Source organism: Tursiops truncatus, chromosome 1, assembly GCF_011762595.2.
Source record: "Tursiops truncatus isolate mTurTru1 chromosome 1, mTurTru1.mat.Y, whole genome shotgun sequence".
In the NCBI taxonomy this organism is placed as follows: Eukaryota; Metazoa; Chordata; class Mammalia; order Artiodactyla; family Delphinidae; genus Tursiops; species Tursiops truncatus.
In genome coordinates, this window is record NC_047034.1 from 155,531,221 (window position 1) to 155,545,618 (window position 14,398).

Consider the following 14,398-nt stretch of genomic DNA (forward strand, 5'->3'; position numbering starts at 1 on the left):
TCCAATGAAAAGGTTTTATTAAGAGAATGAGAAAGCAATCTGAGAGTTGGGGAGGTACATTGACTGCAGGGTCAAGAGAAACAACAGCAAATACAAAATCCCAGCAACAACCTTGGGGTCCCTGACATCTTTGTTCCCTCCCGGCCCACCAACAGCCCTTTGCGAGCAAAAACACCCTCTCCATCCTGGTCCAGCTGGACATCTTGGTGCATAAGCAGAAGACATTGAAACGAGTCCTCAACTCATTGGGATAAATAAGTCGCACTGAACATTTTAAAACTTTAAATTACAACATAAATAAATAGGACACAGCAACAGGACTGAAGTGCAGCCTGGATTCAAGTTATCCAATTTGTGTTTATCTTCTCTGTTCCTTGAGGGCCCCTCCTGCCCACTTCTTTCCAAGAGTGGCAGGGGTCCAAAGAGCCCACTGGGGCCTCCTGCCAGCACCCCTTTTCTGGGGGTAGGAGATTCTGGGATGAAGGGCACCAACTCCTCAGTAGCACCTGGTTTGTTAATTCCTCTCCTGCTGTTAGTAAAAACAGCAAGGCCTTGGCCTCTAGGAGCACCCATCACCCTAATGGGCACCCTAATGGGCAGCGCTGGCCCCAAGAACCAGGCTTTTCCATGCAATTTCCTGTCCAAGCCTTTCTCAGCAGTCAAGGGTCAGAAAATTGCACACGCGAGGCAGACGCCTGGGCCCTTATCTACAAACCACCACAGAGGCCACCTCCCCTTACTCCAGCCCAGACCCCTAACTCATGGGTTTCTGGAGGAATGTTCTCTTTCTGGCCTGACTCCAACCCCACCTTTTAATCCTGTCAGGCCCACCCCCAGGAGCAAAGACCTCATTTCAGACCTTGGGAGCCCCTTAGGGATGGGGTGGGGGAAGCAGTTACTTCCGAAGTTTGGCATCCTTCTCCGAAGCCTTGGTGTCACCATGCCCACTGCCTGCACTGCTTAGAAACATCTTGTCCAGCCCCTTGAGTGACTCCAGCAAGTAGTTCTGGAAGGCAGTGAGGGCAGCACAGATGGCAGGCCCGCCAAAGCCGTGGGTGATGAGGCTAAAGTGTGTCAGGCAGCTCTGCACTCCGGGCTCCAGGATGAGTGCTGGGCGGGTGTTCCCCAGCGGTGAACGGTCCTGCGCCATCAAGTCTGCAAACTCCTTGCAGATCTGCCTGGTGGGGAAAGGAGGGTCAGAGGTTAGAGGACAAAGGTCTGAGTCCAGGGAAGGACCCACCACATACTGGGTACTTTATATACATTATATATATGATTGCTGACCCAGCAGTCTACAAATGATCATACCCGTGTTACAGAAAAGTAAACTAAGGTTCAGAGAAGTTAACTGATTTGCCCAATATCACACACCTAATAAATAGCACATGCCAATACCCTACGATTTCCTTTTCTGTGGATGTCCTGCCCACGTTCCAAGTCCAGCTCAACTCCTACCTTATCCGGGAAACTTTCCTTGACTCCCTCTCCTACTGCCACCTCCACCCAAAACAGCCAATGCTTCAAGAGGTTTGTCTATGAAATTATTGGGGAACAATCCAGAATCTGCCTTAAATAACCGAAATAATAGCTAGCAGTGAACATGAATCGAGGCCTGGATGCTGTGCCGAGCACACTGTATGTATCATCTCACTTAATCCTCACAACAAATCTATAATGTTATTATCATTCCCATCACATGGAAGAGGAAACTGGGTGGTTTCAGACAGGTTAGATGACCTGCCCAAGTGACTAGGCTGGGATTTGAATCCATCTCCAGTATGTGGCTGGATATATGGCTCAGGCAGGAGAATCACTTTGTGTCTCACCTTTGCGTCACCAAGGAACCTGGTCAGCATCTTAGACATGACTGGGACCCAGAAAGTGCTTGATGAGTTAGCTGATTAATGAGTGAGGTGATCCCTGCCCTAGATATGTTTCTCCAGCTCCAATATGAGCAGCCTCAAAGGCCCCATGAGTCATGGCAGTCCCATGAGTCTGTGATTCCAATTCTGCCTAGGGGACTTGAGGAAACCTTGAAGGCGGGAGGATGGAGTTGTGATTTGAAGGACTGTTAGGTGGGGGGACTGGATGGTGTTCTAAGCAGAAGAGCAAGCCCAAGGACAGGAGGGCAGGAGAGAGCAAGTGGGTTAGTTGGAGCGGGTGGAGTTTGTGCAGACCAGATTATGGGGGCCCTCAAAGGAGTCTGGACTTGACAGAATGGTGGTTTTCAAACCCGCCCCCGTGTCTGTCTCTTCTTGCAATGGGACCCTTTCTAAAAACTAAATCTTAATGGAACACCAGTTCATTAAACAGGCCCTGCGGCATCCCTACAGAACCTAGTTTGAAAATCAACTGCAGTAGCAGTGGGAGCCATTGAAGGCTCTTGGGTAGGGATCAGTGCATGTGCAGGGAGGCTGGGGGAACAGAGGGGCGCTGGAGTGAACATCCAGGAGTGAGATTGGGAGACCAGAGTTGAGGTGGCATGCGAGTGGTGGTGAGGGAGGCATCAGTGAGACTTGCAGAGGGGTCAGGTGTGAAGTAAGAACAAAGGGGGGTCAACCCAGGGGTCTGGGTGGGTGTTGGTGCCCTGATGGAGGTCACTGGAGCAGAGGGGCTGATTGGCAAGGCTCAGGCAGGGGGAGCAAGGCCAGAGAACCTCAGACCCATGACGGGACTGGGGCTGGTGGTGCCCACACATGGACTTACGTCAGCCTGTCTGTGACACTGTGTTTGCTGATGTGTAGAACCCAGCTGTGTTCACATGTATCCATGTGTGCCCTGTCACGTGCACAGCATGGAACCTAGGTGTGCCTGTGTGCAGTGCTGCATGTACCATGTGTACATCACATGTACACGAGTGGTATCCATTGTGCCCATGCTTGGTGTCTGTGTCTGTGCACTGCACCAACATGTGCCTGTACACGGCACCCATGACAGCCGGTGCGTGGCGCTCTCGCTCACTTGGCGGCCAGCAGCATGCTCTTGCGGCTGTGCAGCTCCCCCGGGTCAGCATGCTGGCGGCACAGGTACTCGGCAGCCGCCTTGGCTGGGAACTCGGTCTCACAGACGTAGCCAAAGTCTCGGGCCAGGTGTACAGCCTCTCCTAGGAGGGAGGGGAGGCAGAGAGATGAGCCGTCACTACAGCCAGGTGTACCTTTGAGCCTGGAGCATGGCCTTGACACTCCAACCCCTGACCGGGGCCATCCTGCTTCTCTATATATATCTTTTCTCGATTCCCCTCTCAGCTCTAGACGCAACCCCGCTGCCCCTCCCTTGGGGCTACCTCAGATGGGCTCTGAGCTAAGGGGTGGGAGCTGAGCCCACCAGTTGTCCCAGAGCCTGAACTCAAGATGATCGAGCTGAGAGTCACCAACCTCCAAGGAAGGGACTCTGACCCCCTCATCTCTTTACCACATCCAAACACTGGCCACTCTTCCCCCCATACACACACACACACACACGCTCTCTACTGCACCAGCACGTGCACATGTGTGCTTGCATATACACTTAAAGACTGTACACATGTATCACACACACCCCTTACTTATACATGGTGCACAGAGAACACACACATGACTAACACACCCTCCTGCATTCGAGACAGCCACACACACTCACGCTGGATGACACAGGTCCCCTCAGGCCTCACCCTCTACTAGTGAAGTCAGCAGCGTCACATTGGCGGCCTTGCGACGACCAGCTGGCAAATTGAGCCCAATCTTCTCCAGCCGTTCCCGCAGGCACCGGCCCCCATTCTTGGACTTGGCCCTTGCCATGCACACAGAAAGACAGACACACACTATGAAGACAAGATGAAGCATGTATGCTAAGTGACCCAACAGGGCCTTGCTGCCTCCACCAACCCTGCTGAGGCTTGGGTCTGGTCCTGGGGACACTCTGGAGTCTCTATTTACCTGATCCCAATCTCCTAATCTCACTGGTTTTGCAGCCAAGATGGGAATGGGGGGCCTAGCACGCAGCTCCAGGAACCCCTCACTTCTCCCTAATCCTCTCAATAACAGGGACAGCCCAAGGTGGGGCAGGATGGACCAGCATCTTAGGGTCCTTTTTCCCACCTGAGCACACCAACACAGCTACCCAGGGACACACAGACCCTGAAACACACAGGGAAACACAGACACATGGGGAGACACTGTTACATACACAGCTGCCCAGGGGCACATAGACACATACACAGATGAACGCACACTGAGGGCCAAGAATAGAGACACATACACCAATAGAGACAGACACACAGACTCAAATACCCAGGGACACAGTCAGAGACACATGTTCACACCAAGTCAGGATCCCAGGGACATTTGTACAGACATTCACAGACTCATACAAGCCGCTCTGGGATGCTCAAAGAGACCAGGAATAAGGAGATACTCCCACACCTGCACAGATGAAGCCCCACACAAAGGTACAGACAGGGAAACACACATATGTCTAGCTCCACGTGCGCATGCAGTCACACACACAACATACACACTCACACAGAGTAGAACACTGTAACCAACACATCTCACTAAAGGTAACACAGGAAACTCACACTCACGGAAACATATACTCCTGGCCACTCCTACACCCGATATACACACACATGCACACGTGCACACACACAAACACTATCCTCAAACATATCAAAGCTCATAGCCCTGAAGCAGAAATACCCAGGCACAAGGACACGCACAGAGAGACAGACACAACTATGAAGACAAACCATGCACCCCATGCTCCCCACCCCAAAACACACGCACCAGAGAGGCCTATACTGACACAGGGAATGGGCCTTAGGTCCTCGGGACCCTTTTCCTGAGGGATGGGGTGGAGATGGCCCTCTCCCTCCCCCAGACCCAGCCTTGTCCGTCGTGCCCAATGTGGGTGAGTCCTCCATCCACTCTCTGTACCCAGGCTCCTCTCTACCCGCGACCCCCAAGCCCACAGACCCATGGGAGCTGCTGAGGACCTAGGCCTGCCCAGAGAGCATGCACAATCCCCCAGGGAGACTGAGGTGGAGATGACCCTGTGGCCTGGGGTGGGGCCGGCCCCTCTCCGATCCCCTGAGAAAGTCTGAAACGACCACACATTTTAGCTTTGACACTGTGCAGGAAGTTGTGGGCTGGCCTTCCTACCTGCGAAGGACACCACCCAGGAGAGAGGCATTGAGGCACTCGGGAGGTGAGAGTCGCCGCTGGACCTCCCCCACTGTCACCTTGTACTTGGATGTCGAGCTGAGCAGAGAGAGCCGGCCTGGCACAGAGCAGAAGACCTCACTGGGATTCGTGATGCCGCCAACCAAGCTGTCTTTGGCCAATGAGAGGGCCGAAAGGCTGCTGGCTTTGGAGGGGATGGGGACTGTGAAGCAGAAGTAAGAGCAAAGGAGAGAGAGACAACACTGAGCCAGGGACCACCGGACACGGGCACTAGCCAACTGTGGCATGAGCGCATTGCTGAAGCACCAGCCTATGTGCTGGGCCCCGTTCTAGCATGCTGTGTACACACAGCTGCATCTGTATGTCCCAGCACCTTTTGGAAGGAGGTTCTACTATGCCTGCTCTACAAGGGAAGAGACTGAAGTACAATGAGGTTAACGTGACTCACTCTAGCTCACTCAGCTCATGGGTGGTAGACATTAAACCCTAAGTTCTCTGGCTCTTGAACCCCTGTTCTTTCACTGAGTCAGGCTGGTTCCCTGTTAAAACTCAAACAGCTTCAGCAGTCTTGGAGTTTTGCCATGTGTAATCAGAGAGGGAGTTGGAAATAAGGAAATGGAATATGAGCTGGAGGCAGGATTCCTGGGTCACTGCGGCAGAGCCCAGCCAGATCTGCACAATCACAAGCAATCCCTGATTACCCCTGCTCATTTGTGATCCCCCCGTCCCACCCACAACCCCAGATCAGTGAAAGGCCTGGGGGCCTTGGGCTCCCACATCCCAGGGACAGGGAGGTTATGGCCCCATTAGGCCTCCAGCCCTGGCCCCTTTCCTGCCAAGTCTCTCTGGGATGCTCAAGGAGACCAAGAATGAAGAGACACACTCTATCACCCCCTCCCCCAAATGCTTTCTAATTATCTACTAATATCTATGAAGGACAGGGAAGGAAATCGGAGAAGTTTATTTTTTAACACCCATTTGGACACTCTTGGCTCTAAAAGAAAGTTCTTCCTGCAGTCTAACCTCCATTCTCCTGCTAAGCCTCAGGGGGAAGGGAGAATGACTGAGGCACTTGCTTCCCCTTGGGCTTCTCTTCTTCCAAGGAAGTGAGAGCCTTGGTAGAAAAGGTAGGCCTTGTGTGTTTGGGGAGGGGGATCAAGTGGGGAGCCTGAGGCCAACAGTCACTGAGCACTCACCATACAGATAACCTCACTGAATCCTCAGAACAACCCACCAGGGGGCTATGTTATTATTCCCCTTTTACAGATGAGGAGACTGAAGCCCAGAGGGGTGAAGTAATGTGCCTGAGATCACACAGCTGGTAGACTTAGTACCAGTAGCAAGCCCTGGACTATGGTATCAAAGGCAGCACTTGGCCCTCCAGTCATTTGGCAAATATTTGCTGAGCACCTGTGTGCCAGGAACCGTGCTAGGCCTTGGGAAGGCAGAGGTAAGCAAGGCTGGCCCAGTCCCTGGCCTGGCAGAGCCCCTCCAGCTTTTCCCTCTCTGGATGCACATTCAAACCCTCCATCCCATCGCCCAGCTAGAAACCTCAGTGAGGCCCTCCACGCTGCCCTCTCCCACCACGTCCCATCCATCACCACGTACTAGGGCTTTCTTTTCTCCACGTGCCCTGGATGCAGCCGCTTCTCCAGGTGTACAGGGACGCTCACTCATTTCCCACCTGAATTTCTGCCCAGCCCCTGCTCCAGAGGGATCTTTCTGAAACACCCATCACTCCCCAGCCTAGAACCCGTCAGTGCCTGAGAATTAAATTCCAGCTCCATAGCTGAGCAGAATGATGCTGCCTATCCTTCAGTGAGTGCCAACTATACACCAAGTGCTTCACATTAACAGCTCTGTGGAGATGCTGTTTTCTGTCCCCATTTCAAGATGAAGAAACTAAAAGTTCAAAGAAGTTAAGATAGTACAGCCATAAGGAGCAGACATGGGTCTTGACCTCTGACAATGGACTTTAAAGTTCACATTCTTAACTGTCATAATGTCCTCCTTCACCCTCCTTTGTGGTCCGGCCCTGCCTACCCCTTTTGCCTGGTCCTCCATCTGCCCTTTAGGCTCTCGACCCACACTGACCAATACAAATATACTGTAAGCCACATATATAAATTTATATTTTCTGGTAGCTCTATTTTTAAAAAGTAAGAAACATGTTAATACCAATTTTAATATATTTTACTTACCCCGTATATAAAAATATTATCGGGACTTCCCTGGTGGCACAGTGGTTAAGAATACACCTGCCCATGCAGGGGACACGGGTTCGAGCCCTGGTCCAGGAAGATCCCACATGCCGTGGAGCAGCTAAGCCATAACTACTAAGCCTGTGCTCTAGAGCCTGCGAGGCACAACTACTGAAGCCCGTGCACCCAGAGCCCATGCTCCACAACAAGAGAAGCCACCGCAGTGAGAAGCCCGTGCACTGCAACGAAGAGTAGCCCCTGCTCACTGCAACTAGGGAAAGCCCGCATGCAGCAACAAAGATCCAACACAGCCAAAAAAAATAATAATAAAAATTAAAATTCTTTTAAATAAAAAATAAAAATATTATCACTGAAACATACAATCGATATTTTAAAAATTATTAATGAGCTATTTTTTTGTAATTTATTTTATTTTTGGCTGCGTTGGGTCTTCATTGCTGCTCGTGGGCTTTTCTCTGGTTGTGGCGAGCGGGGGCTACTCTTCGTTGCTGTGTGCGAGCTTCTCATTGCGGTGGCTTCTCTTGTTGTGGAGCACGGGCTCTAGGTGCGCAGGCTTCAGAAGTTGTGGCTCGTGGGCTCTAGAGCACAGGCTCAGTAGTTGTGGTGCACGGGCTTAGTTTCTCTGCAGCATGTGGGATCTTCCTGGACCAGGGCTTGAACCCATGCCCCATGCATTGGCAGGCGGATTCTCAACCACTGCGCCACCAGGGAATACCTTAATGAGCTATTTTACATTCTTTTCTTGTACTTGGTCTTCAAAATTCAACACGTATTTTACAGTTATAGCCCATCCTAATTCAGACTAGCCACATTTCAAGTGCTCAATAGCCACACGTGGCCCCTGGCTCCCACAGTGGACAGCACAGTTCTAGACTTCAAAGTGGGGAGCACAGGAGTTAACATAAGTAAGTGAGATGTGGGAGACCTGCTACTTGGCTGAGTGTTACCATGCAGGATACACCAACATTGCCGGAACTCTTGGTTTGTTTTGTTTTTGTTTTTGTTTTTGCTGGTGAGACAAGGATTTGAGATTTCTAGGTGAAATCTCTGGATTTTTACTTTATTTTTATTATTTTTTGACCGCGCTGTGCAGCTTGTGGGATCTTAGTTCCCCGACCAGGGATTGAACCCATGCGCCCTGCAATGGAAGCATCCTAACCACTGGACCGCCAGGGAAGTCCCTGGATTTTTAAACATTGGCAACTGATTCAAAAATTTAAAAACCCAGGACAGGTCACATGGAACGTGTGAAGCACCACCTGGGATGCGAGACGACTAGCTCACCGGCGTGTGGGCTCTTTAAGCCCCGCAGAACTGCTTGCTGTCTGTCTCAGGCGCCCTTCTCCATTTTACTAAGCGGGGCCTCCTCCTTCTCAAGCCTCAGTCCGGGCACCACCCCCAATGCAAAGCTTCCTAAGCCCTCACCCCCTGCTCCTTTTCACCCTCTGTCGCTGTCCTTACCACACTGAACCTCATGTCTGTTTCCTCCTCTGTCTTCCCCACCAACTGGGAGTGCCTGAGAGCAGAGTCTTGGCACAAGGGGGTGTCAGTGAATGTAGAATAAATGAGGGAAGCAAGGGCCCTTGAAACGTGGAATGGGAGAAAGTGTGAAGACTCACAGCCAATATATGCACGGGGTGGGGGTAGGGGAGGGTCGGAAAGGGAACCTCATTCCTTTTTTAGCAATTGATGGTAAAACTGCCCTTCCGCCCTGGGTCGTCCCTATTCAGGCACCAGGGAAGGGCCAACAGGCCATGGATGGGGCTGAGTGGGAGAAGTGAAGAGGTGGGGGGAGGTGGAGAGAGTAGCAGCACACGCCCTACCCCAGGCAAGTTCCCTGTCCCCAGAGCCGGGCCAAAACAAGGGTGAGGCAGGGGAGGCGCTTGTCGTGGGTGCAAGATTTAAGGAGGCAGCAAAAAACTCAGCAATCAAGGCAAACAGTATTTTAATGCAATATTTTTAAAAGTAAAAATTAATGTAAAAATGCACGGTGACAAAATATCAATAATTTAAATAGAAGCAGGCTCTGATCCTGCTCTTACACGACCCTGCCTCACTCCCCTCATCCTAATCCCAGCCTCTGCCTCAGAGTGAGGAGCAAGAATGTCCTGACCCAACAGACACACTGACATTGGACACGCAATAGCAGCCATGCCACCCCCCACCCCAGTGTCTCCCAGGCCTCTGCACGGGCTCCCTCATCACCTGTGTCCCTCTGCCTTGAGGGGACTTTCTGGGGTGATGGAACCATTCTCTAACATATTTCATATCTTGACTATATGTTTACATTTGTCAAAATTCATAGAAATGCACATCTAAAAAGGGTGAACTGTACTATACATAAATTATACCTCATGCTCGACTTAAAAAACTAAAACTAGGAATTAACAAATTAACAAGAAGGGCAAAGTGACTGTCCTCTCTCCCATGACTCCTAGCCAGAGGGAATGGTCAGAGGAACAGAAGATTCTTCTCTCCCCCAGCAGCCACCTCTATCCAGCTTTTATTAAAATCTGGGGACCCCTGAGGCCAGGCACTGTGAGAGAGGAGAGAGACCAAAGCTGGGTGAAGCTGTTTGCGCATGTACAAACAGGGACATATGTGAGCACACGTGTCACACAAACATCTATACATAAAAACTACATGCCCTGCCATAGGGCACTGAGGGTGAGACTGTGCATATGCACACTTACTCAACAACAAATACCGAGCCCCAGCTATATACACATGGGCTCTGCCCGACTGTTGCAAGAATGTGGCAACGTGCATAAGGATATCTGCAAGTGCTTTTGCTCCTGCTGATATATTTAAACATAGAGTATATGCCAGATTTATGCAAACATAGGTGCGGCTAATGTAGCGCATGACAGGTGGACACGTGTTTGTGTATACGAATTACAGACTTTGTTGCTTTCCCCACTTGTCTGTACCCTTTTCCTCAGCTTCTTCCTTCAAAAATGACAGAGGTCTGGAGGCCAGGGTTAGGGAAGCAGGTAGCCTGGGACAGGAGCAGTCACGAAGGTGGGAATTAACTAGTACGGATTGCAAAGCAGGGACCAGTGTTTGTCTCCCACACCACAGTGTCCTAAAGCTGAAGTGGTCTACCCATGGTGTCCCCCTGGTCATGAACGCAGAAGCCATTCACATGTACACACTCCTACAGACATAGGAATGTCCTACAGACAGAGCTCCTAGTTAGCCAATCTATCAGACAAGACTCTCACACACACGCAAGTCTACACACTCTGTCCACAGGTGGTAGATATGGTCTGACCACTGATTCTGGGGCGTGTGCAATAGACTCTGTTGGAAAGTTGGTTAAAATTGCAAGTCTTTCTAAAAGAAAATACAGGAGAAAAATCTTCATGACCTTGGGTTAGGCAAAGAGTTCCTAATATAACACCAAAAGCATGATCCATAAAAGAAAATAATGATAAACTGGATTTCATCAAAATCAAAAACTTTTGCACCTGAAAAGACACTATTAAGAAAATGAAAAGACAAGCCATAGACTTGAAGAAAATATTTGCAAATCCTATATCTTATCAGGGATGTGTATCCAGAATACATAAAGAATTCTTATAATCCAATAGTAAGATATACAACCCAATTAGAAAATGTTCAGACTATGTGAGTAGATATACAACCCAATTAGAAAGTGTTCAAAATATATGAGTAGACTTTTCACTTAAAATGATATATGAATGGCTAGTAAGCACATGGAAAAGTGCTCAGCATCATTGGTCATTAGGAAAATGCAAATTAAAAGGATACTGAGGTACCATCAGGAAGGCTATAATCAAAAAGAGACACATGTGCAAGTGCAGATGACGATGTGGAGAAACTGGAACTCTCACACTTTCTTGGTGGGAATGTAAAACAGTACAGCCACTTTAGAAAACAGCTTGGGAGATTCTTTAAAAAATTAAAGACAAACTTACCATAAAATCCAGACATTCCACTCCTAGGAGTTCAAGAGCGGTGAAAACGTATGTCCACACAAAGACATGCGTGTAAATGATCATAGCAGCATTATTTATCCTAGCCAAAAAGTGGAAACAACCCCAGTGTCCATCAACTGCTGAATGAATAAACAAAATGTGCTACATCCACACGATGGAGTACTACTAACCAATAAAAAAGGAATGACCTACTGATACAGCCTACAACACAGATGAACCTCAAACACATTATAAGTATAAGAAGCTAGATGCAAAAGTCAGCATACTTATATGTTCCATTTATATAACATGTCCAGTATGTGCAAACGTATAGACAGAAAGCAGATCAGGGGTTGCCTAAGGCCTGGAGTGGGAATTAATTACAACTGGGAATGGAGGAACTTTGGGGGGTGTTGGAAATGTCTTAAAACAGACTGTGGTAATGGTTACACAACTCCATACATTTACTAAAAATCATCGAACTGTACTTTTCCAATGGGTGAATTTCAGGTATGTACATTTTACTTCAATCAATCAGTTAAAGAAATGAAGTTCCAGGGCCACAATTCCAGGGATTCTCATTCAGTAGATGCGAAATGGTGCCCAGGAAATCTGCATTTTTTAACAAGCACCCCTGGGGATTTGATGCATGTGGTTCCTTAGACCACACTTAAGGTACCACTTAAGGTCCAAAGCCTGGGGGGAAGGGGCAGCAGGAGGAAGGCAGACAGGAGGGGTCGTGACCCTCCTCCCAGCCCACTTGAGTCCCCTCATCTCCCCAGTGGGACCTGCTGGTTAAGTTTCCTTCTCACTAACTGCTAGAGGATTTCTTTTATTTTTTTAATTGAGGTATAGTTGATGTACAATATTATATAAGTTGCAAGTGTACAACATAATGATTGACAATTTTTAAAGATATATTCCACTTATAGTTATTATAAAATAACGGCTATGTTCCCTGTGTTGTACAACATATCCTTGTACCTTATTTACTTTATACATAGTAAGTTTGTACCTCTTAATCCCCTACTCCTACCTTCCCCCTCCCCTCTTCCCTCTCCCCTAGAGGGTTTCTTTTAAATATAACTGCTACCGTTCACTGCCCTGCTCTATGCTGCCCTCAGGTACAGTCCCCAGTCTATCTGCATGGGCACCAGTTTTTTTGTCTCATTCTGGGGCCAATGGTAGCCTGGGAGGCAAGTGAGGCAGGGATGTAGAAGTGCAGGGTCAGATTCCATCTTTACGTAAATTTTGATATTTCGTTTATTGTGGATATTTTTTGCATTAAAAAATTTTAAACATATTGCACTAAGATGTATCATTTACCTTGATTACTGAGCTTTTAGGCGCCCTCCTAAATCTTGCCTCAAGTGAGTTCCTCACTTACCTCACCCCAGTCCTGGCCCTGCTTGTAGATTCACTTGGAAGCCCAGAAGCTCCCCATCTCCCTTTTCTTTCCCCAGATCCAGGGAGAGCAGAGAACTTACATCATCCCCTGCCCTGAGACTGGACAACAGAACCCAGCAGAGAGGGATTCCCCACCCCCAATTAGGCAACTACCCACTCTCCTCGGAGGAAAGGAGGATTATCTCAATTCTCATCCCCAAACCACTCCCCTCCAGCTGTGACTGTATAGCCTGAAACCCACGGAGATTTTTAACCTTTTTAAACCTGTCTGGCTTTCCAAAGAGAGGGCAGAGGCACATGCTGTTCCTAGTGGAGCGGAAGTAGCTCGGCCCTTTGTACACCGCCTCTCCAAATGCACTCAGACTTCCAAACCCTTCATTCAACAAATCTGAACACCTACTGAGCCCCCTGCTGCCTCTCCCTCAGGAAGCCTCCCAAGTTCAGGCATCACTGCTCCTCTTCTGAGCTCCCACTACAAGGCATACAGACCCTGTTCACTGCCTTTCTTGGCTGGGAAATATTCCTGTCCATGTCTGTCTCTCAGGCCAGTCCCGCCTGCTTTCTGTGCCCCTAGGACAAGTCACGAAACTGAAAGTGACAAATGTGGGCAGAAAATTGAGGGCTCCCCACTTCCCTTCGGGTCAGCCTCAGCCCCATCTGCCATCCTTGCCCCGGCAGCCCTGGCTACAACGGGCTGCCGACCTGGAAGTGTGTGGTGGGGCGGGGACTTCGCCTCCCCTCCCCTGCCTGGAGTAGTGAAGATTTTACAACCTCCCTGGACGCACTGTCGAAGTCGAGACCCGAGGCCTCCCTGCGGTAGCAAGACTGCTTCTGGTGTAGGGCTGGGGCCGCCTCCCTTTCACAGCCTAGGACTCCAACCGCCCGTGACACAGCTGCCCCTCCCGCCAGGGCCGGGAGGAGCTGGAGGAATGAATCCTTTGCTTCAGCTAGCCAAGAACGACCTTCTATAATTCCAGGGTCCGGGTCTGAGTGGGATGGTCCTCCACCGCCCCTGGCAGGTGCCGGAGGACTTCAGGACTCGACCGGGGCTCCCGATGCCTTCAGAAGGCCTGAGGGCGAAGAAGGACGCTAATCAATTGCGCCCAAGTGGCTGGCGGTGTGGCTGGAGTTCCGCAGTGACTGCGGAGGGCCCGAACGAAAATTACCCGCCGCGTGGGGCATGGAGGCTCCAGGGCGCAGGGCTCCAACCGGGCCACCTGCTTAGCCACAGTTGGGTCGCCCGCCCACGCACCCCGCCCCGAGGTCCGGACCTCGCAGATCGGCTCTGCCGCAATGACCCTCTCTCCTCCTCAAAGGCTCGCCAGGCCAGCCGAAGGACAAGCTCGCGACTCAGGAACCAGCCTATTCCTTCCGTTGGGAGCCCCGGCTCTCATCCCTCCCCCTTTGCTGCATTGCTCCGGGCTGTGACTCGATGTCCGGGTTGGGGCCCCCAGGACGCAGTCCCCAGCTCAGGTCGCCGGGCTCCACTGGGCCACCGACGGGCTGACACTGGTGTCTGGCCGGTGTGCACGCCCGTGTCGGCGACATCCCGAACAGCACCAGTGCCCACATCCATCCCCCACCCGCCGGAGCCCGTGTGCAGCACTCGGGACAGTCCCGGCTGCACTCACTGTGTTCTTTGGGGATCCCGGCGCACCCCTAGGACCCG

The 14,398-nt window shown here is 50.5% G+C and overlaps 1 protein-coding gene across 2 annotated transcripts in view; it reads right to left on the bottom strand.

Annotated features, from left to right (window-relative positions):
• TFAP2E (transcription factor AP-2 epsilon) overlaps positions 1-14,398 on the bottom strand; it is a 17,912-nt gene continuing 3,514 nt past the window's right edge. The window contains exons 4-7 of one of the 2 annotated variants that reach the window (XM_004314664.4): positions 5,139-5,361; positions 3,650-3,768; positions 2,962-3,103; positions 1-1,178 (exon numbers count right to left, since the gene is read on the bottom strand). In XM_004314664.4, the coding sequence (XP_004314712.1) occupies positions 896-1,178; positions 2,962-3,103; positions 3,650-3,768; positions 5,139-5,361 (767 nt within the window). In that variant the 3' untranslated portion in view covers positions 1-895. Of the gene's footprint in view, positions 1,179-2,961; positions 3,104-3,649; positions 3,800-5,138; positions 5,362-14,398 lie in introns of both variants that reach the window. The other variant, XM_019938138.3, reaches the window with a different exon arrangement.